The sequence below is a fragment of the Diabrotica virgifera genome, chromosome 1 (assembly GCF_917563875.1).
Source record: "Diabrotica virgifera virgifera chromosome 1, PGI_DIABVI_V3a".
Lineage (NCBI taxonomy): Eukaryota > Metazoa > Arthropoda > Insecta > Coleoptera > Chrysomelidae > Diabrotica > Diabrotica virgifera.
Window position 1 is genome coordinate 89,067,751 of NC_065443.1, and position 25,295 is coordinate 89,093,045.

Sequence of the window (25,295 nt, forward strand, 5' to 3'; positions counted from 1 at the left end):
ATATTGACTAAATCTGCGGTTGTGTTCATCCTCCGTAGTACTTCTTCATTGGCGACTTTGTCTGTCCATGGTATCTTCAGGATCCTCCTGTACAACTATAGCACAAAAGCTTCAAGTTTTGATAGAGTTTCCGCCTTCAATGTCCACGTTTCTACTCCGTATAGAAGCACTGACTACACGCAACATTTAAGGAGCCTTATTTTTGTTTTTAGAGTGATGTGATGGCTCTTGAACACAGAGCTCATAATCAAGAATGCACTCTTTGCCTTTCCGATGCGACATTTAATCTCTTGAGTATTGTCCCACGACTCATTGATTATAGTTCCCAAATAGTTGTATTGTGAGACACGTTCAATTCTCATTTGGTTCACATACAGATTTACTCCAGTAATATTTTGTTTACTGATGATCATTAGCTTGGTTTTGCTGGTGTTTATATCTAGTCCATATGTTCTACTGGTTTCAGTTATTTTATTCATTAAGTTTTGCAGCTCTTCTATGGTATTGAAAAACACTATTGTATCATCTGCATATCGCAGGTTACTGAGCTTGACTCCATTTAGTGAGATGCCTTCACCAATATCTTTTAGAGCCTCTTCAAAAATGTGCTCTGAGTACAGATTGAATATCAGCGGTAAAATTATGCAGCCCTGTCTCACTCCCCTTAAGATTTTGACCTGATCTGTATATTCTCCATCTATTTGGAGCACTGCTGATTGATTCCAATACAGATTAGCTATTATTTTCAGGTCTCTTTCGTCAATCCCTGTCCTCTTCAACACTTCCATCATTTGTTCATGTCGGACTCTATCGAAAGCCTTTTTGTAGTCAATCAGGCATGCAAAAACCTCACTGCTGACATCTCTGCATTTCTGAAACAACACCTGCACGCTAAATAAAGCCTCCCTCTTACCAACGGCGTTCATAAATCTAAACCGATTGGGTGCAATTGGTTCTTCGCATTTTCGGTAAATTCTTTCTTCTTTTTTCTTTTTTATGCGATTTTTTTTATATGCGCTTTTCTGTAGAACGTATCCACCGCATAAAACGAGACCTTACTGTATTTTTATTTTGGTCATGAAAGTTTCTGATTTTAAACCAATACATTTTTTGACCCTTTTAAGACAGATTCGTGCGGCCCTTTTAGTGCGGCAGATTCATACAAATATTATACAAATTATAAAAGATTAACATTAAACAAAATACGAATACAGCCCATCCAGATAGATGCATGGAAAGAGCATTACGCAAAGGATCTAAATGAAGACAGAGATATCTATAATACTGATTCACCACAGATTATACGAGTACAGGGCGAATATGTAAAAGTGGAAGAAGTGCTGAAAAAATCATAGAAAAATTATACTGGCGTCAAACAGCGGCAGCTTGCATAAATGGAAAATCAACAGAAATATGTAAAATTCAAAGAGGTGTAAGACAGGCTTGTAATATACTGTCCTCACTATTATTAAATTTATATTCAGATAGACTATTTAAAGAAGCGCTGCATAATTTGGAATGGAGCGTGAAAGTTATAGGTCTGGATCCCGCGTATGAAAAAAAAGTTGATTAATAGCAAGCTGAAAATTTGTTAATGGCTTAAGGATGTCTAGTCGGACAAACTTTGATATATGGGAACACTGGAACAGGGGAAGTTTTAATTGTGGAACAGGTTAAAAATTTGGAACGGTCAGACCACGAAAACGGCATATGTATTTTGTCCGACAGAACAGACTAAAACTCTGAGAACAGAGATTAAACTCTCATGCAAAAATTAGACTGCTATTTATCACCAAATGGGCGTTTTAATGAGTGGAACATGTAGAATATGTCAAATGATAGGAATTATGACAGGTGATAAATAGCTGTCTGATTTTTGCATGAGAGTTTAATCTGTGTTCGGAGAGTTTAAGTCTATTCTGTCGGACAAAATAAATGTGCCGTTCTCGTGGTATGACCGTTCCAAATTTTTAACCTGTTCCACAATTAAAACTGCCCCTGTTCCAGTGTTCCCATATATCAAAGTTTATCCGACTAGACACCCTTAAGCTATGAACAAATTTTCAGCTTGCTATTAATCAACTTTTTTTTTCATACGCGGGATCCAGACCTATTAATGAAGTCCTGGATAAATACAATCAGATATGCAGATGATACAGTTACTTTAAGTGATGACATGGATGGATTGTAATGCCTTTTAAATGCCATTGACACAGTGGGAAGAGAGTTTGGCCTAAACATAAACTGTTCAAAAACAAAATACATGGTGTTTAGCCGTTTAGCACATCAAGATTCACGGTTATATGTTGATGGTTATATAATTCAAAGAGTATCCAGTTTTAAATATCTTGGTTGCCATATTACTGAACAACTAGATCCAGATAAAGAGATAAAATGTAGAATCGAGATAGCCCGCACAACATTTTTAAAAATGAGGTCATTCTTTTGTAATGATAACTTGCAATTTCAACTTTGAAAGCGTGTGATTATACGTTACATTTGGTCAGTCCTCTTATACGGTGTCGAAGCATGGACATTAAAAATATCCACCATTAATCGTTTGGAGGCTTTTGAAATGTGGCTGCACAGAATACTAAAAATACCACAGTGACAGTTCTTAAGAGAGCAAATGCTACTCGCGAGCTGCTAATAATATCAAAAATGTATAAAGATGGCCTATTTTGGACACGTAGTAAAGAAAGGCCGATATGATATTCTTCAACTTAATGTGATGTTTAAAATCGAAGGACGCAGCGGAATTGGTAGAAAACAGGCCTCTTGGTTGAAGAATATCAGTGAGTCAACAGGCATAAAGAAAACAACAACTATTATTTAGAATAGCTCGAGACAGAGACAGTTTCGCCATGTTAATCGCCAACGTCAAGGGGACTTAATAGGGCACGTTAAGAAGAAGAAAGTAGAACAAATACAACAAGCACTTAAATCCATGAAGAACAAAAAAGCATTCGGACCGGAGAACATACCAGCAGAACTTCTAAAAAACGGAACACTAAAACTAATTAGCCATCTTAAAGTGTTATTTACGAGATACTTAAATGGGGATGAAATCTCGAAGAGTTAGAAAGAAGCATGGATTACTCAAATTCACAAAAAAGGTCCAAAATATTTGCGGAAACTACAGGTGTATCTCGGTCACTAGTATCTTCAGCAGGCTGATTGGTAAAATTAAAAAAAAAAATGATTGAGGAAAAATACGAACCTCATGAAGTTGAACAGCAAGCAGGATTTAGAGCTGGAAGATCTTGCGTAGACCACATATTTACCCTAATACAACTTAACAAAAGAAAGTTGCAAGACGCCAGGAAATATATCTTTTATTTGTGGATCTCACAAAAGCATATGGCACGATGTCTGTGAGAAAGCTGTGGCAGTCTCTTGAACGATCTTCGTTAAGTAAGCACAATAAGCACGGATAGTCTTTAAAACAAAAATCATTCAGGTATTATGAAACTGTACAATTAATAGGGTGTTCCATTACAACTTTAGACCATCCATAATATCAGGTATTATCAGCGATTTACAAACATAATTATGTACTACAGGGAACTGCACATATTCCTCCATACGAGTCAGGAGTATGTACAGTAAATACTTCACGATTCGCCCTATATATGTAATCCAAATATTATTTAATACTCTATTCAACAAAAGAGTATAAAAATGAACAAAATAATTTTCAACAAAAATGAATTGTAATTTATATTTTTTTTTCAGGATTATTTCCTCGTTTAACCCTGTTGATATCTTCATCAATATTAGTTAGATAGGTAGGTTGTAATTATTTTTTTATTTTAATACGATATGATTGTATATGCTTTTTTATATTGAAAAACATAAGACTTAATAGTAGGTATCGTGTCGAAGACTGCCTTTTTAATGTGATTGCTTTTTAATTTTCGGGATCTAAACTAATAAGGTTGCCTAGTAGATAGGAACCCAAGTGAGGAGCTCTGTGGGGCACGCGCCAACTCGCAACTTTTAATGACAAAAATTTTCAAATTAACATGTACACCGGCGAATTCGTAACTTTTCTACTACCTGAACCTGCCAACTCGAGACCTTCTACAGGTGAATTCGAAACCATGGATTAAATCTAATACCTCAGGTAGTTAGGTTAAAACGTAAGAAATAAATTTGCGCAGTAACGGATTCAGCCAACACGGGGCCTATCGCAAATGTATACCTTTCACTAATGTTTATTGATTTTAAAGCCCCAATTCTATTTTACTTCAACTCATTTTAAAGCTATTTCAATAAACTAATCGGTTCTTTTTTTTAGTTATTTGGTAAAATGTCGTAACTTATAGACGAAAATTCTTAAAATCGGCTATTTTTCATTTAAATTGTCAATAAACAAATAAATTGAGAAAAAATTGGTCAGATTTACATACATTTTGTTATTCTATCCATATAAAAATTAAAACAAGTGTTACATAAGTAGTTACACTGAGTGTCATAAAAACCGTGTATTGTTACTCATTTCTTTGGGCTATTTCACGTAATATCGAGGTAGACGATTTATTTTTACATAAGTTATTAACGTTTAACTGACTTAATTTACAGTTTTATAAGCAATAATTAAGTATAGGTCTGGATCCCACGTATGAAAAAAAAGTTGAATAATAGCAAGCTGAAAATTTGTTAATAGCTTAAGGGTGTTTAGTCGGACAAACTTTGATATATGGGAACACTGGAACAGGGGAAGTTTTAATTGTGGAACAGGTTAAAAATTTGGAACGGTCAGACCACGAAAACGGCATAATTTGTCCGACAGAACAGACTTAAACTCTCCGAACAGAGACTAAACTCTCATGCAAAAATCAGACTGCTATTTATCACCAAATGAGCGTTTTAATGAGTGGAACATGTAGAATTTGTCAAATGACAGGAATTATGACAGGTGATAAATAGCAGTCTGATTTTTGCATGAGAGTTTAATCTCTGTTCGGAGAGTTTAAGTCTGTTCTGTCGGACAAAATAAATGTGCCGTTTTCGTGGTCTGACCGTTTCAAATTTTTAACCTGTTCCACAATTAAAACTGCCCCTGTTCCAGTGTTCCCATATATCAAAGTTTATCCGACTAGACACCGTTAAGCTATTAACAAATTTTCAGCTTGCTAGTAATCAACTTTTTTTTCATAGGCGGGATCCAGATCTAGTACAGCAAGATTTATAAAACCTTGTTTAAATTGTTTTACATGCACTATAATGCGGTTATCTTAAATTTTGTTTTAAATGCTTTTCGTCTTACTGGTAGACAAAAAATAGCAAAAATGTGCATTTTTAACATCAAATTATTGATAACCAACATAAGTGTTTGTTACTACTCAATATATTAAAAAAAAAAACACCATCGGTATAACAGGTTGCCTTGCAACCAGATGCAGAATAGTACCATAAATGTTTTCCACTTTTTAGCACTTTCTTAAGTGAAATTTAAAATTATTTACCACCAATAACTTACACCAACGTTCACTTATTACGAAATCTGTTACAAGAATTTCAGCCATTTTGAGAAAATTTATTTGGATTTTCTCTAGTAACTCTTCGAAGAGACAATACATAAATGATGAATACCTTTTACACCACCTTCAAAGAGGGTAATTTATACAGGTACTTACCTGGAATACCTGAATTAGATTATCAACATTACTTAAAAAATGAAAGTTACAAATTCACCGGTAGTTAGTGGGTTATCGAAAAACTACTGCGTGCCAGAGTTGCCAGTTGGCCTGTAATTAGGATAAGGGATTAAAATAGTTACGAATTCTCCGGGACCCGTTCTGTGATGCCTGGTGGTATATCCAGAACAGTTTTAACCATCACCTACATAATATAATTAAACATAACAATGTAAATTTTTCAAACTTGTACTACTTTTAAAGGGTTTTTACCCCTACATATTTTGGGGCTCTGCATGTTATAATTCTGCTTCAGCACTGATGATGAGCTTTTTAGAGCGAAAAGGGCGTTTAGTCCATTTAGTCCATAGAGCGTTTAGCCCATTTAGTCCATAGAGCGTTTAGTCCATTTAAGGGACTTTAAATAAGTAAATAAATATAAAACTTTAAAAGGGTAAACCCTGTAGTTGGCTGTATACCTTTGTTAAGACAACGTAGAATGAAGTAAACACTTCTGTTGTATATAGGTATATTATAAATTTATTAAAAAATTTTTTTAAAATTCATCCACAAGGGAGTGGTTGTACAAAACGTTTTCGGTCAAACTGACCATCCTCAGTGTAAACGTCCAGTGTACAAGTAATTGAAACTAGCCACTTGAATAGGTGTAAAACCTCAAAATAACATTATTGCTACATTATGAGCTGTATAGTAATCGACAATAAGTCGATGTATTAAGATTAAAAATGTATCACATGTGGATGTATGTCATCCTTGCTCGGAATTAGCACAAGGTTGTGATCAGGTGAGAGGTTAAGTTGGTTGTTAACCTCTCACCTGATCACAACCTTGTGCTAATTCCGAGCAAGGATGACATACATCCACATGTGATACATTTTTAATCTTAATACATCGACTTATTGTCGATTACTATACAGCTCATAATGTAGCAATAATGTTATTTTGAGGTTTTACACCTATTCAAGTGGCTAGTTTCAATTACTTGTACACTGGACGTTTACACTGAGGATGGTCAGTTTGACCGAAAACGTTTTGTACAACCACTCCCTTGTGGATGAATTTTAAAAAAAAATTTTTAATAAATTTATAATATACCTATATACAACAGAAGTGTTTACTTCATTCTACGTTAAATAAATATACACCTTTTATAAAGAATTTTACTAATTGAATTTTTTGTTATCAATTGTATACGAGACAGTCGGCATAAAGGTGAATTGAAGTTTTATTGATAAAATTGGGCAAGCCGACCATACCGTCATAATAGCTGACAATTTGGAAAGAAAAATGAACAAAATATTAAGATATAGTGCAGAATACGGACTCTCTCTAACATCAAAAAACCTTTATGAAAATTAGCAAAAACAACAATACAAACGAAATATTAACGGTAGGCGGCCAGCAGACTCAGAGAGTAAATTTTTTTTACAAAAACACAGAAAATAACGATTATACTGCAGAAATAAGAGTGAGAATTAAAAAGCATGTGCCAACTTCGTGAAAATGATAAAGATTTTATGCAGCAAAAATCTGACAGAATAAGATTAATTAAATGTTATGGACATAGTGTGCTTTACTATGGAGCTGAATTATGGACACTAAACCGAATTGCAGTAAATCGACTTGACGCGTTTGAAATGTGGACATTTTTAGAAGAGTGTTAAGGATTTCATGGGTAGATAGAGTTACGAATGTAGAAGTGTTAAGGAGAATAGGCAGAGAGAGAGAGAGAGAGAGAGAGAGAGAGAGAAGGAAATTGAAAACACAATAAAAGAGTAGAAATTGCAATATCTCGGACATGTGGTTAGAGACGAGAGATATAATATCTTGAAACTCATAATTCTAGGAAATATAGTGGGTAGGAGAAGAGTAGGAAAGAGACGCGTTTCCTGGTTGAAGAACCTGAGAGAATGGTTTGGTTGTAGCTTAAGGCAACTGTTCAGAGGTCAGAATAGCCATGACGATTGCCAAAATTCGTTGCGGAGATGGCACTTAAAGAAGAAAAATGGTACACAGTCAGCTACAGGAAATTATTTTCTTTCTGGATATTGTTTCAATTAATATTTCAATTGCTTTGTTCTTTTTATTTAGATATGACTAATTCTTCACAAATCTATTTGTTGTCATTCTACTTATATGATCGTTCCGTCCTACTTTTCTCTTTCTTACCATATCCTTTATGTTCTCCAATTTGCGTCTCCGTCGTATACCAGGTGGTGAATTGGAAAACGGGCCATAGGAAATTCAATGTAACATTTTAAACTGTTGAATTCCTGCTTCCCTATTTATTTTACATCAAAACACATGAGAAACTATTTGTAGAGGATTCCAATCTGTATTGAAAACAACTGTTAAAATTGTTCTACGAATTAAACATATTCCAAAATTTTGTAAAATTTTAATAAATAATGTTTCACAGAATTACGCCAAAGTTAGGCCACACACAGTGCCATAATGTGTATCGGTTGCGTTCGGTCACAATGAAGTTATTATAAAAATATTAACAATATTTGAACTGTCAAAATTTTTATTTTACCATTTCTTGTTTAAAAAACAATAAAATTGATAAGGTACCCTCAGTTGAGGAGAAAGTAATAATAATAAAGATGTTTTATTCAGTCAATAGTGTGTGAACAGTCAGTTAAATAATAACGTGGGAAAAACTTTTAACACATACCTTACCTGCAAATGTAGGCATTTTTCAAAATTTTGGAATGTGTTTAAATCGTAGAACAGTTTTAACTTTTGTTTTTAATACAGATTTTAATCCTCTACAAATAGATTCTCATGACTTTTGAAGTAAAATAATTAAGGAAGAAGGAATTTAACAGTTTAGAATTTTACATTGAGTTTCCTATGGCCCGTTTTACGATTCGCCACCCTGTATGACAATTTCAATATAAACATAATATACATATTCGATGGTGAAAGTTCCCAACCTCCTATGTCTATTTTTGGATATTTTGTTTTGTTACCCTAAATTAAAGAGAAATATAATATTATGAATTTTTACTGTTTACAAGCTCCTATGTCATTATTTCATAAATGGGCATCTAGAAGCAAATTAATAAAATAACGACATAGGAGTTTGTAAACAGTAAAAATACATATTCTCTTTAATTTAGAGTAACAAAACAAAATAGCCAGAAATTGACATAAGAGGTTGGGAACTTTTACCAGAGTGGGCCAAAGAAAACAGTCCACCTCGATATTTGGCAGTATTTATTAGATTTTAAGGAAAAGACGAAACGTGGCGATTTTTGATCTAAGGAGGACACATTTTTACAGTACATACATTTGTCATTTGTCAACCCCCCCCCTTCACTTCCACCAACCCCTTATTTTTAAATAGGGAATAGGGGTCGTGTGCCAGCTCATTTAAAAGATTATTTAATTCTCTATTCAGTAATATAAACATTAACATAATTATTTATACAGGGTGTCGAAGAAAAAATATTTTAATTGAATTAATCGACACAAAAAGAAGAATGTATGTAGGTAATTTATTTAATTCAAAATACATTCTACTGCTGTCGCAAAATAGAAAAAAATGTTTTTTAGTAACTAAACATTGCTTTTCGCTTAATTTCAATGTTCAAGCTGCCACCCATCTGCCTCGTGGTAGGTTGAATATTTAAGTTAAGCGGAAAACAATACTTATTTGTCAAATAAACATTTTTCTCTGTTTTATGTCAGTAGTAGAATGTATTTTGAGTTAACTAAATTGCATACATTCTTCTTTTTGTGTCAATTAACTTAATTCAAAATAATTTTTCTTGGACACCCTGTATAAATAATTATGTCAATGTTAATATTACTGTACAGAGAATTGAATAACCTTTCAAATGAAGTAGCACACGATCCTCATTCCCTATTTAAAAATAAGTGGGGGGAGATGGAAGAGAGCGGGTTGATAAATGACATATGTATGTACCGTAAAAATGTGTCCCCCTTATATAGATCAAAAATCGACCTGTTTCTTCATTTCCTTAAAATCTAATAAATACTGCCAAATATCGAGGTGGACTGTTTTCTTTGGCCCACTCTGTATAAACTTTACTATACGTACCTAAATAATTATTAATACATGGTTAAGAAAATTGATAATTTTTCCATAACCTCATTATCTTCCGAAACCACGCCTTTGGGTCACCGTATACATACGCAACATTTCCATCATGGTTTTCGTAAAAAGTTTTTTGTCTTAATCTCGCTGAGTCACAGTTCAGGTGCGTAATTTGATATTTCTAAATCGGGTACGATGGCGAAACCATCACAATATGAAATTTACTTTTGACCTTATTTTTATTAGATATTGTTAAAATCTATCGATTGAAAGGTAAAAGCTGGTGCAAATTCGATAATTTGTTTTGTCGTTAATAACATTGTTTGTAATACTTTCAAGGTTTAATATCCAAAATATAAAATTTTTAATTATTATTATTTAGATATGAGTTCGTGTGTACTATTTTACTATTGCATCAAGTTAAATAAGAAATGACCAAATTGGTGTACAGCGAAGGCCATTACACTAAATGCAGATACAGCAATGGAATCAAAAATATCAAGAGCAACGAAACATTTTTTTAATATAATGTTACAAAACTGACTTTTCTATGATCTTTTAGGCCCTAATGTTTAGTTTTAGTTGACTTTATTTATTTTTAATAACTTACTTCTAAACAAATGAAAAAAAAACACTGAATTTGTATCCTTTATTTTACAAAGTACGATATCTAATTTATTTATTACACTAAATCGACGTTTTCAAATTCACAACTGAACTGCTAATTACAAAAACCTACTATTTATACAACATTCAATGTTCTAGAAATAAATAACATCTCGAATAGTATTTACACGAAACAAGAAAGAATTTACTCCAAAAGTCGAAAAGGAATAGAACATCATAAATCATAAAAAGGTTACTTGGTAAACAACTTCGGGTCTGTTATGCCGGGAGCTGAAAACAGTCTGTGATATAATTATGTCACAATAATGTCCGAGGAAACGCTTCAACTCATCAATTCAAGATATTTGGCGAGAAGAAGCAATGCCAGATAAATGGAAAGAATGGGTATTATACCAATTCACAAAAAAAGAAACAAAAAGCAATGTATTAACTCCGAGGAATAACACTCCTAAATACCACCTGCAAAGACACAAAGTTCTTGCAAACATCCTGCTAGAAAGAACCAAAACATACACAGAAGAAATGGTTGGGGATTATCAATGCGGATTTAGACCGGGCTGCTCTACTATTGACCAGATATTCACAATAACACAGATAATGGAAAAATGTGCAGAGATTCATCAGATGTTCATAGATTTTAAACAAGCATTCGGGTATGCAGGGCTAGACTGTGGACTGCGATGCAGGAGCTTGGCTTTTTATTTAAAAAAAACTTGTCACTTTGATACGGACGTGTATGGAACGGTTACGATGTAAAGGCTGTTAGTCTAGGCGCCAGAGGGGTCACCGTGTCATATTCAATTCTGATGGACAAACTCAACGGTTTCTTATGGATTTTTGGCTGCTGATTACGAATTTTGAGGGGGGATTTCGATCTGAGTGGTCAAAAAATTGTTATAAACAATTTAATTGTTTATAAATTGTTTATAAGGCTCTGGCTCATAAACTAAAAGAGATAAAAAAATGTTTCAAATAAAATTTGTTCCTTAATAAAAAACGAAGAAAAAACCGTTTACTAAACTTAATTCTAACAATTAGAACTCAAGATATTGTAAAATTAGTGCACAATGCAAATTGAAAATTGAAAAATAAGTATTTTTCGAAGCTTTATCCATTGTAACTCGGCTTCTACGCATGCAAATGAGTCTTAGAAGGCGTTGTTTTAAAGCTTAATTAACAGGCTTCTAAACAGAGTTTGTTAAATTACTTGATCTTCATTTTTTTTAAAGTTATACCCGTTTGAAATTACAATTTTCTTAAAAATATTGTACATTCATTTGTTTATAAGGGTTCCAAGCAAATTTGAGCTATAAACATTTATACTTTAATGAACAATAATGATAGAAAATCTCAAAAGGAACAATTTGAGGTTACAAAATGTTCATAAGTTTATTTTTGGCCAAGATGCCGATACTTGAATGGCGAGCGCTATGAGGCGCAAGATCGGCTCACCGCGTAAAGGTTCACGCGCTAACTTCTCGATGCAAATTATAATTTCTATGTATACATACGTTATCTTCATTTTTCATTTTTGAAGATCCTAATAAAATTTTATCATATAATTCTTATTATTAAATCATCATACTGTACCTCGTATCACTTTTCATTCTATTTACATTGTCTTCTATTTTTTGCACTAAATGAGAAAAAAAAACATTAAAAACTAATATTTCAGAAGTATGACTAAAAAGTAAGTTGATATTATTTATTAATACTATTTTTACAACCATTTTTTTCATGCATCTGCAAATCTGCATAGAGATATACAGGGAATATCAGCTTTTTTACATCTGCATAAGTTCTTAGCGAAATTTTAACAGTTACATGGTGGTACAAGTCTGTTCTTGTAGGCAGTAAAACTAAAACTTTTTGAGGCTTCAGAGTCTAATTATCTATATGATATCCATATAAAGTGGATCTAGTTCTTTTGCAGCATCATCAAGTCCCGTCAATTGTGTGTATGCCGCCACATCATAAATGCTCGTTTTATATGCAATGATGATGCTGCAAAAGAACTCGATCCATTTTTATATGGATATCACATATTGGCTCATTTTCATGCGTAGAAGCCGAGTTACGATCGATAAAGCGTCGAAGAATACATACTTACTTGACTGTGAGCTAATCTTGCGCCTCATAGCGCGCCATTAAAATATCGACATCTTAGCCACAAATAAACTTACGAACACTTTCGTAAGCTTAAATTGTTCCTTTTGAGTTGTTTTATCATTATTGTTAATTACAGTATAAATGTTTATAGCTCAAGTTTGCTTGAAACCTTTATGAACAAATTAATGTACAATTTTTTTAAGAAAATTATAATTTCAAACGGGTATAACTTTAAAACAAATGAAGATCAAACAATTTAACAAACTTTGTTTAAAAGCCTCTTAATTAAGCTTTAAAAGAACACCTTAGAAGGCTCATTTGCATGCGTAGAAGCCGAGTTACGATCGGTAAAGCTTCGAAAAATACTTATTTTGCAATTTGCAATTTGCATTGTGCACTAATTTTACAATATCTTGAGTTCTAATTGTCGGATTTAAGTTTAGTAAACGGTTGTTTCCTTGTTTTTTATTAGGGAACAAATTTTATTTGAAACATTTTTTTTTATCTCTTTTAGTTTATGAGCCAGAGCCTTATAAACAATTTATAAACAATTAAATTGTTTATAACAATTTTTTGACCACTCGGATCGAAATCCCCCCTCGAAATTCGTAATCAGCAGCCCAAAATCCATAAGAAACCGTTGAGTTTGTCCATCAGAATTGAAAATGACACGGTGACCTCTATTTGGCGCGTAGACTATGTATGACACTATGCATTTTCTTGTATCATTTCTAATATCGTTTCTGATATTAGAAAGTTATATACATTTTCTTGTATCGTTTCTTGTACGTACATTTGTGCCCTGCATGACACTATGCAAGTTTTTGTATCGAAAATTGTATGGAATTCGGCACGTGATTGGTCGAAATTCTGAGTCACGTTACATTGGTATGGTAGTACTGTATGGTAGTACTGCGTCTACAGCTGATTTTATAAAATTTATAAACTTTTACAAACTTATAAATTTAACATTTTAATGTTAACCAGAATTTTTACGTTGACTGTTTGAGGTTGCTTATTTGTTTTTTATTTTGTTTTGATATTTGTGCTAAATGCATTTGTTATTAGAATTATCTTCAGTTTAATACAAATTAGGAATTATTGTATTTTCCTCTATTAAAAAATTATGCAACACAATAAAAGCCGAAGTTATAGTTGGTTATAGTTTCAGCTTTACTATAGTTGATTTTTTAACCAAGAGGAGTAAACTAAAAAGACAGATTCACACCCAAGAAAGTTACTAGAAAAGTCACCAAATTCATCTTCTTTTTTCGTTAATCATATATCACATTTCGATGATAATCCATACATATTATATTATACTAACACATCGCTAAAGAGATTTAAAAACAACTGTTTTTATATAAAACTAGACTAAAAATCTAAAAACTAAAGGAATAATGTAGAAAACACAAAAAATCGCCGATATACTTAATTAACCTATAAAATGACAGAAGTGCCAAAATTTCATAAATGTCATTAGTGTCAAAATTTAATAACCGTGGAGTAAACTTGCCTGCGGTTGGACCAATTAGAAACAAGCATTACGGCGCGGTAAATTTGAATCACTCCTCTTGGTTAAAAAACAAACAATAGGAGCTAAATATATGTATGGTTATTAGTAGAACAGTACTGTACTGGACTACGTAGTCCATATATTAAGTATCAATAAAATATTTATAAATAATACCTACAAAAACACAAATAAATTCATCAAGACATAAATCATATGATCCGATTTTCAGCCGCCATTATGCCATTTAGATGTTTTACCAGCAGGTTATACGTTTTTATTCTTTGCGCAGAAGTTAGCGCAGTTCTTGTAAAAGAATCTGTGTCTGGCTCAAATTCTTGTATCGTTTCTGATATCGTTTCTTGTATCTGTGTATGACACTATACATTTTTTTGACATATAAGAAACGATATTAGAAATGTTACAAGAAAATGCATAGTGTCATACAGCCTTAATAAGACTTGGATAACAATACTTGGATACATTTAAAATAAAAAATGAACTCATCAAGTTAGCTCTGGAACACATAATCAGAAATGCAAGAATCGAATAACCTACTACAGTATTTCATCGAGCAGAACCAAACTTACTGTTGGCATTTACGGACGATATCGATCCAATAGGAGACACCAAGTTAAGGATGAAGAAGACTTTCCGGTTCAGAGTTCAGATTCGAGACAGAAGCAGAGACGATGAGGTTCCTAATCAATGAAAGTAAAACAAAATACACTGCTGGCCAAAAAAATCGGGACACCTTAAAAATGGGTCATTTTTGATGTCTCGAATCTCCTAAACATGTCCGATTTTAGTGATTTTTTAATATGTTTTAGCCTTGTTCTCTAAGAATATGGATGTATTAATAGTGTTGCTGAACAGGTAAATGTCATTGTATACCTGGTGTAACAATAATACTGTGTTTTTTCTTGGAAGTTCGTAACACCCTGTGGAATATTCTGGCATTTAAAAATATTGAAATTAAAACTTAATTGTAGCCTTAGCCATTTTTAACATTCTGCTTTTTGACTCATTCACTGATGTTGGATAATGAAAAAGTTAGGTACTTTGACAACTAGCCATGTTCTTCATCAATACAGGGTGTTTATAAATAAGTGCGACAAATTTTAAATGGTAATTCTGCATGAAAAAATAATGACAGTTTGATTTATATACATAGGTCTGCAAATGTTTCGTTTCCGAGATACCGGATGTTGAATTTTTTCTTGCACACTGACAATTTATTTATTGCTCTAAAACCGGTTGAAATATGCAAATAAAATTTGGTAAGTTGTAAGAGTCAGTTATTGTGCACTTTTTGAAATACAATTATGTATTTTATATTCACCATTGACGTGCATACGGGTCATATTACCCAATCATATTACCCGGTCATATTATCTGTATGCACGCCAATGGCAAATATAAAATTTTTAATTGAATGTCAAAAAATGTGAAATAACTACCTATTAAAACCTACCAAATTCGATTTGCATATCTCAACCGGTTTTAAAGCAATAAATAAATCGTCAGTTTGTAAGAAAAAATTCAACATCCGTTATCTCGGAAACGAAGCATTTGCGGACATATGATTATAAAGCAAACTGTCATTATTTTTCATGCAGAATTAACCCTTAAAGTTTGTTACACTTATTTAGAAACACCCTGTATTGATGAAGAACATGGCTAGTTGTCAAAGTACCTAACTTTTTCATTATCCAACATAAGTGAATGAGTCAAAAAGCAGAATGTTAAGAAAGACTAAGGCTACAATTGGGTTTCAATTTCATTATTTTTTAAATGCTAGAATATTCCACAGGGTGTTACGAACTTTCAGGAAAACACACAGTATTATTTTTACACCCGGTGTACAATTGCATTTACCTGTTCAACAACACTATTACTACGTCCATATTCTTAGAGAATAAGCCTATAACATATTAAAGAAATCACTTAAATCGGACAACAGGTTTATGAGATTCGACACATCAAAAATGACCCATTTTTAAGGTGTCCCGATTATTTTGGCCAGTAGTGTATATTGTATATGTATAAGAGCCGCAATAACCAAAGCAGAGAAGGATCGGTCAGAACATCCCCATCGATGACTATAACTTTGAGCGCGTTATGGAACAACAATAACTGAAGACCATAACGGACCATAAGAAATAAACAATAGGATACAAGCCGCCGACAGATATCTATGCCTTCCAAAACCTTATAAAATCTAAACAACTAACAAGACGTATATCGAAGCAATAAAACACTGAACCTCCGAAAAAAAAACAAGATGGATCTTAAAAGTTCTTTTTGCATTCGATTCATGAATGCGCCAGGAAACTTTGTGACCCGGAGCCATGATATAATATTGAAAAACTGCATACAGAAAATGCATTCTTAAAGTGCATCTCAAACAGACAATAAAAAAATTCAGAACTCGTCAATTATCGCCGAAAATGAGTTTAATTTTGTTAGTCGGGAGTTTTTGGGGTCGCTGCTGAAAATGAATATGACGTCTAAAGTGATCTACGGAGTACCTGGTGCCCAGGGTACCTACTGTTTACCTCGTCTTGTGGAGTTTTGGGCAAAATAATTATTACAAAATTAGTCAAAAATAAATACTCGGGGGTTTTTGGGGTCGCTAACGACGAATAGGACATCAGAAGTGATCTCCAGAATACCTGATGCTCAGGGTACCTACTTCTTCTGGAGTTTTCGTCAAATTAATTAAAACATTAGCCAAAAATCATTACTTGCGGGTTATGGGTCGCTGACGACGAATATGACATCGGAAGTAATCTACGGAGTACCTGGTAGCCAGGGTACCTACTGTTTACCTCGTTTTCTGGAGTTTTCGGCAAATTTATTAAAAAAGTCAAAATTTATTACTCGGGGGTTTTTAGGGCCTCTGACGACGAATATGACATCGGAAGTGCTCTCCGGAGTAGCTGGTGCCAAGGGTACCTACTGTTTATCTCGTGCCCTATTTTTGACTAATTTTTTATTTTGCCGAATTTGCCGAAAGCTCCAGAACACGAGGTAAACAGAAGGTACCCTGTGCACCAGGTACTCCGGAGATCACTTTCGATGTCATATTCGTCGTCAGAGACCCCAAAAACGCCCAAGTAATGTATTTTGAAACAATTTTAATTAATTTTCCGAAAATTTCAGAAAACGAGGTAAACAGTAGGTACCCTGGGTAACAGGTACTCCTTAGATCACTTTCGATGTCATATTCGTCGTCAGCGACACAAAAAGCCCCGAGTAATAATTTTTGACTAACGTTATAATAAATTTTTAGCCGAAAACTCCACAAGACGAGGTAAACAGTAGGTACCCTGGGCACCAGGTACTCCGGAAATCACTTCCGATGTCATATTTGTCGTTAGCGACCCCAAAAACCTCCAAGTAATGATTTTTACTAATTTTTTAATGAATTTTCCGAAAACTCCACAAGGCGAGGTAAACAGTAGGTATCCTGGGCACCAGTTACTCCAGAGATCACTTTCGACGTCATATTCGTTTTCAGCGACCATAAAAACCCTCGAGTAACAAAATTGAGCTCATTTCCGCCGATAATTGAGGAGTTCTGAATTTTTTTTATTGTCTGTTTGAGATGCACCTTAAAAATGCATTTCTTGTATGCAGTTTTTCAATATAATATCATGGCTCCGGGTCACAAAGTTTCCTGGTGCATTCTCGAATCGAATGCAAAAAACAATATTAAGATTCGTCTTGTCGTTTTTTTTTCGGAGGTAAGGCCGATTTTAGTGCTTTATTGCTTCGCCTAGTACAAAAATAGAACTATGTAAAACCATCATATGACCCGTAGTGATGTATGGCAGCGAAACGTGGACAATAACCAAGGCAAACGAAGAGATACTACATGCTTGGGAAAAAAATCCTAAGGAAGATCTTTGGGTCCGTGTTTGATGAAACAGCAAGACAATGTAGGAAAAGAACTATCAAAGAGCTGGAATAACTATACCCAGACGCCAACATAATAAAAGAAATAAAGTCCAGAAGACTCCAATTATCTTCCAATCTTCCAAGAACTGGCAGAAGATCATGTGGACTCCCTTGACTCCAGTGGCGAGATAATATAGCAGGACACCTGAAAGCTATGGACGTAGGGAACTGGATGGAGATTGCTTAAGATAGAGAAGAGTGGAGGTATGTTGTCCAGTCGTTATAATATTACTAAGGCAATATAGTAATCGACATTGTGTATGTTTAGAACTTCTAACTAAGGCAGGGAAAATAATGATCGCGAACTTGTATTGTCAGTTCAGTGAAGACATAGACGATTACGTGGAAAAGATGAGAGCTATATTCATAGCATACCGAAACGAACGAGTTGTGATTGTGGCGGATGCTAATGCTAAATCAGTATTATGGAATTCAAATCAAACAGATCAGAAAGGTACATTAGTTGAAGAGATGATAAATGAACTTCAACTAATAGTTCATAATAAACCAGGAAATCCACCGACTTTCCAGAATAGAGCAGGTGCATCTAGTAACATAGATATAACTCTATCGAATGTCGCAGCAGCAAACCTAGTTCTAGACTGGAAAGTAGTTGAACATGCAACAACAAGTGATCACAATCTCATAACGTTCAATTTGAGTAACCTACAGCGACGTAATACGGAAATGTCTTCGTTGAGGTACAATATAAGAAAAGCGAATTTTGAACTACTTAGGTCTGAATTTCGTGCACCACGTCTGATACAAAGAGGGGATAATATAAATACTGCAACAAAAGAATTAACTAAAGCAATTAGAAAAGCAATGGATACAGAAATTCCAAAAATATCCAATAATAAAAAACTAAAAAACTTTGCCTGGAAGGAAAACCTCACGAGAATGAGAAGCAGAGTAAGATATGCGCGAAAGCGATATCAACGATGTAGTATCTTTCTCGAGAGACAAATACTTCTAGGAGAGTATAGAAGATTAGAAAACGAATATAAAGAAGAAATAGATATAACGAAAGCGAGAAGTTGGGCAGCTTTTGTTTCAAGACATTTAGAATTAGATATGTGGGGTGTCCCATACAAAATTGTATCTAAAAAACTTAAATGTCCAACAATGCTTTCTACTTTAAAAAAAGCAGATGGTTCATATACAAAAAGTTAGGAGGATTCAGCTGATACACTACTAGATGTATTACTACCTCCTGATGACTTAGAAAATGAAACAATAGAACAAAAAAATATTAGAACACTGATGATAAAAGAGTAAGAAGAACTTACTGAAGAAGAGATATATGAATGTATTAAAAGCATGAAAAGAAAAAAGGCTCCTGGGCCAGATAACATTGATGTAGAAATTCTTCAGGCACTTTCAGAGTACTTAATACCAATACTCACTTCTTTATATAATGAATGTCTAAGACAACAAAAGTTTCCTAACAACTTTAAACAAGCTGAAGTTATAATTATAAGTAAAGGAGAAGATAAAGATCCAACTTTACCTAAATCGTATAGACCAATATGCTTAATAAACACAATGGGGAAATCACATGAAAAATTACTTTGTAAAAGACTAAATCAAATAAGACACGAAACTGGACTTCATCCAAATAAATATGGCTTTAGGGAAGGAAAATCAAGAGAAGATGCTATTAATAAAGTTTTTAATATAATTGGAGGGAGCACAAAGAAGTATGTTCTGATGATCTTTATAGATGTTTCTGGAGCTCTTGACAATTTATGGTGGCCGGCATTATTCGAAAGACTTCGACAGTTGCATTGCCCCAGAAACTTGTACGGAAGTTTCAGAAACTATTGTCAAGACCGATATGCCAGCTTAAGTTGTCCAATGAATAAAAAGACGAGACATATAACTAAAGGTTATCCACAAGGTTCAGTGTGTCGACCTATTTTTTGGGACATAATGTTAGAAGAACTGCTGGAACGGTTAGCTGTGGATCCTGAAGTTCTAGGGAGCATAGCGTATGCGGATGATTTGCTGCTTATCATAGATGCCAATTCAAGAAGAGAACTAGAAATAAAATCAAATGGAGTACTTGAAAATATAAATGAATGGATGAAAAAAGTTAAACTAACTATTTGAGAAACAAAAACAACATATAACCTTATAAAAGGAAGATTTGAATGAAATCTAAGTATACAAATAAGGGGGAAGGCAATAAAAAGAACAAAAATAACTAGATATCTCGGTATCATAATCGATGAACCAAGACTCTTTACAAACCATATAAATAGCGTCTGTGAGAAGGCAGCGAAAGTCATGCATTGCATTGCAAGCCTAGCACAAAGGGAATATAGAATTACGTCCCAGCATATGCGCGTATACCTGAGTACGATACTTGCCTCAATTGTAGGGTACGGTGCAAGTGTATGGGCACACAGACTAACAAATAATACAAATATTGAAAAACTGAATAAAGCACAAAGAGGTTTCTTTGATAGAATGACAGGAGCCTTCAGTACTACAGCAACATCAGCTTTAACAGTCTTGACTGGTGTAATGCCCATGCACTTGGAAGCACAAAAACGTGCATGTAGATATTGGCAAAGAAATGAAAATTATGAAAAAATAATACAATTAATGGGAATAGAAATCAGAACAAAAAGAGAATTAGAAGAAATTTTAAATAGAAAATGGCAAAACGAATGGGATAATTACATACCTGCATAGATTTAACTTAAAAGACAATGAATATTGTGAATGTGGAGAAATAGGCACACCAGAACACATAGTATTTAATTGCGAAAGACAAACAAATACACAAGAACTACAAAGAATGAGAAGAGACCTTGTTGGCATAAATATAGAAAATATAATACAAAATGAAGAATTATTTAATACACTAAACAATTTAGCGGACATAATATCAAAGAAACAATTAATTATATAATATCAGACGAAACAGAAATCAAGTAAATAATATCCAACCTCTATAAATTTGAATAAGAAATTATACAGAAAAAAAAATTAAAATTACATATAAAAATATAAAATAAAATAAAATAAATCAAAAATCAAAAAAAATTATTAATCAAACAAAAAAAAAACTAAAAATCTGAAATTTTAAAACTCAATGGTCTGAGGCTCACCGAAATAACATTAAGAATATCATAAAGTCGATTAGACCTGCACTTAAAATTATTCGTGGCTATTTTTAGATGAATAGTGCTGGCATTTCTCATCTGAGAATGAGAAATGGTAGCACTTTTATAAAAATTTAATGTTAAAAAAAAATTAATAATTTATCTTTTGTTTATTAGTTTTTGTTTATTTGTTATTATTTGTTCATTAGAATTGTTTATTAGAATGGTTTACAATTTGTAGTTTTCATAATTAGTAGTAGATTAGGGCTATTGTTAATTAGTCTAATATAGAAAATTCTTAAAGTAATAATAATGTAAAGATAAACTACTGTAATCCCATCACGAAACAACCTGGATTAGTCACAAGAGGCCAGGTCATTTGTATAGTACTATAAATAAATAAATAAATAAATGTGCAGTCGTTAAAACGAAGGGTCGTAACTCCACGGAGTAAGTAAGTAAGCTTCAACGCGTCCATATATCGTCACTCTTAAAAATATTTACATCGTCATTAAAATATTGCCTCCTGATATAGCAGCATATATGTGAGAGAGCAGCATATATGTGCCTCCTGATGAGAGACTAATAAGTTTCTAAACCGGTAGAGGTGCTTGCTGCACTCTCTGATTGAACTAGAATATAATGCGGCTACAGTTTCGTGTTGCAACGAAATTGAAAATGGTTATTCATTTTTGAAAAAAATGTTTGTCATCTCAAAATTTCTCAGGTACAATTCTTGTTTAAAACATTTTTTTCTACCGCGTACATATATTTGGTAATTCATTTTTTTCCGTTTTCCGCCATACGAGAGAGGTTTTAGGGGGAAAATTCAGCTTATTCGTCTAAGTTAGAAATAAAATTCCTGACGAATGGACCATGATAAAAACAATGATTACAATACTGTTTGTATGACTGTAACACCGAGAGTTTTTATGTTTTTATTAATATATATTTATCAGAAAACCTCATTATTTATATTTTTAATATAACATTTGTTTTTCAGGAAAGAATAGCCACGAACTAATTATCTGTATCGTAGAAATAATAATTAAAATATTTATATATTAAATATTCGATAACTAGGGATATATGTAAAGTATTGTTACTAACCCTATATGTTAATCGTGAAGCTAATAGTTTTATACAGACACTGTGACCATCTATGTATTGTTATTGTTTTTAAAGTATCTGTAGGTAGCCTTTGTTATATTTGTTATTATTTAATCTAAAAAATATATACTAGTACGTAATTTGTGTTGTGTTTTTATTATTAGAAGAGTTCTATTGCATTAAAACGTATGTAACCACTACAATAAAACCACTTAATTATCGAAGAGTACTATAGATATCGTCCAGATGCTCACATTCCAGAGGTAGTGATAGCAGCCATACAAAATCAAGGATTAGAGGGACTTCCAGACATAACCGAAGAGGAAATTGAATCAGATTTTTGCAGTTATTTGAGTGCGTCAGTTCATCACATGGGGAGAAACCTTGTACCCTGTAAATGTACCTCTGCCAATTGGCTCTTAATATAGGAGAGCTCGTTAAGGGAGGTCTGAAAAAAAATCTATCCTTAGAAAAACTCGAAATCGTCGGATTAAGATAAGGTGAGTACATGCAAAACAGTGTATATTTAAAAAAATCTGAAGATTTGAGCGCGGGGCATAAGGAAATGGGCAAGTCACAAAATTTCACAAAAAAAAAGCGAATATTTCGCGAAATGAATGCCAGATAGAAAAATAAAAAAACGTATTCAATAATTTTCAAAAATATATAGAATGATACCAAACACGACCCCCAAGGAGAGTGTGGGAGGTAAATTTAAAATTTTAAATACTAACCCCGCAATATTTCGCGAAATGAAAATCTGATCGAAAAACTGAAAAATACAAGTATTCAATATTTTTGAAAAATCTATCGAATGACACCAAAGGGTTACTTTAAAATAGAAGCCCACATTTGCAGATTTAGATTCCTTACGTAAAAATAAGTAACTTTTATTGGAGACATTTTTTCTAATTATGGATAGATGGCGCTATAATCGGAAAAAAAGATTGTTGGACATGTAAAATTAAATTAAATAATAGAAAGTCTTCCACTTTATGGAAAACTTAACTTAACTTTTTTTGGTCTTAGGACCTACTCTTCACGACCTAATAAGTTTCCAGAACGCTCGAGTAACTGAAAATTTAGCATAATTTCCTTCGCTAGTATTAAGAGCTCTTACAGGGTGCAGTAATGATTACAGGTACACAACACTTCTTCGGAATATATAGGGTGAGGCAGATAAAGGGCCTATTAGAAATATCTCGAGAACTAAAGGTAAGAGAATCATGAAAATTGGAATACAGGGGTTTTGAGGTATGAACTATTTAATGAAAATATTTTGGTCTCTTTGCTACTTCCGGTTATACCGGAAGTTTATTGTAATCTCGTTTTTTTAAATGGGACACCCTGTATATTTTTACATTTTTGGATTTAGCTCCATGTCTTATTTCTTAAAATATGAGGTTTTCAACATTAAACAGGTTAGTTTAAAAAATAATTACGTTTTTTTATAAATTTTGTAGCAAACCTCACACCCTGTAGAATTGTACTGATTTCATATCAAAAACTCCATTTATGTTGAAATGATTTTTAATAAAGTCTATTATTCTTAAAAATTATCAATACAGCGAAATGTTTAATTTTAGCATACAGGGTTTGTCGAAACTCGGAATGAGTATTTTCTGAATTTTCTTAAATGGAACGCCCTGTATTGTGGTATTGTAATGGAATGATATTTTATAGTACTTTTTTATTTCTTAAGCATTGCCTATACCTAACTGCTTTAATTTGTAAGTTATTCGTAGTTATTTAAGCCAAACATTAATTGCAACAAAAATTACGTGAAATTTTATTAGGTTTGCCGTGAAAATATTCAATCATAAATAATTTTTTTTTAAATAAATACATGTTAATCTAGAATGATCCTTATAATATTGGATGAGGTACCAAAATGTCTATGTTGTTAAGATTGTTTGCATAAAATATTAATAAAAACAAACCATATTCTACTTAGTTGGCTATGACTTTGACACTAAACTTGATTAAACATTAGACATTGTATTATTTTTATAGTTCCAGTTGCTTTGTTACCATTACTAATATAAATTTTTGTAATGGGGAACTGATTAGTTAAGTTTTTGTTTAAGGAGAATATGACAAAAATGAACTACTAGCAATAAGAATTTATCATCTGCAACTCCCTGAGAGACGACAACCACGAAGAGAAACTTTTCAAAGTTTACTAGAATAGTTTCGACGTACTAGACACTTAAATTACGAGAACGTTCATACTAATATGCAGATTCTCAGTGACACTAACATTTAATTCATTTTAATCATTTACTTTTTATATCATACATTTCGTTTTTGTTCGATCAGATTTCTGGTAGTCTAAATTCTAAATGTCCAGTTCGTTGAAACCGCTCTACTAAATTTTGAAAAGTTTCTCTTTTTGGTTGTCATCTATCATGTAATTTCTGATGATAAATTCTTATTGCTAGTAGCACATTTTTATTTGTTATACTCTCCTAGAACAAAAAAACATCTGAATCAGTTCCTTATAAGAAAAATTCATATTAGTAATGGTAGCAAAGCATTTGGAACTTCAAAAATAGTAGAATGTTTAAGAAAATCAAATGTTTAAGCATATTTAGTGTCAAAGTCATAGCCAACTGGATAGAATATTGTATGTTTTTATTAATATTAAAAACACACCAAAAATCTCAACTACATATAGTAGGTATTTTCATATATCAACCAGTATTAATAAATTAATTATTAAATTAATGGTCAGTCAAGATTAATATGTGTTTATTTTCGAAAAATTATGTATGATTGAATATTTTCACGGCAAACTTAATAAAATTTCACCTAGTTTTTGTTGCAATTAATGTTTGGCGTAAAGAAATACGAATAACTTACAAACTAAAGCAGTTAGGTATAGGGAATGCTTAGGAAATAAAAAAGTACTATAAAATATCATTTCATTACAATACTAAAATACAGGGTGTTCTATTTAAGAAAATTCAGAAAATACTCATTCCGAGTTTCAACCAACCCTGTATACTAAAATTAAACATTTCGTTATATTAATAATTTTTAATAATAATAGCCTCTATTAAAAATCACAAGAACATAAATGGAGTTTTTGATATCAAACCAGTACAATTCTACAGGGTGTGAAGTTTGCT

The 25,295-nt window shown here is 32.7% G+C and overlaps 1 protein-coding gene across 1 annotated transcript in view; it reads left to right on the forward strand.

Moving 5' to 3' along the window:
- Nucleotides 1-22,304, forward strand: part of LOC114325879 (general odorant-binding protein 83a-like) — an 86,201-nt gene extending 63,897 nt beyond the window's left edge. Inside the window, exons 6-7 of the mRNA XM_028274011.1 lie at nt 3,736-3,788; nt 22,058-22,304. Coding sequence (XP_028129812.1) covers nt 3,736-3,753 — 18 coding nt within the window. The 3' untranslated portion in view covers nt 3,754-3,788; nt 22,058-22,304. The remainder of the gene's footprint in view (nt 1-3,735; nt 3,789-22,057) is intronic.
- The last annotated feature ends 2,991 nt before the right edge of the window (nt 22,305-25,295 follow it).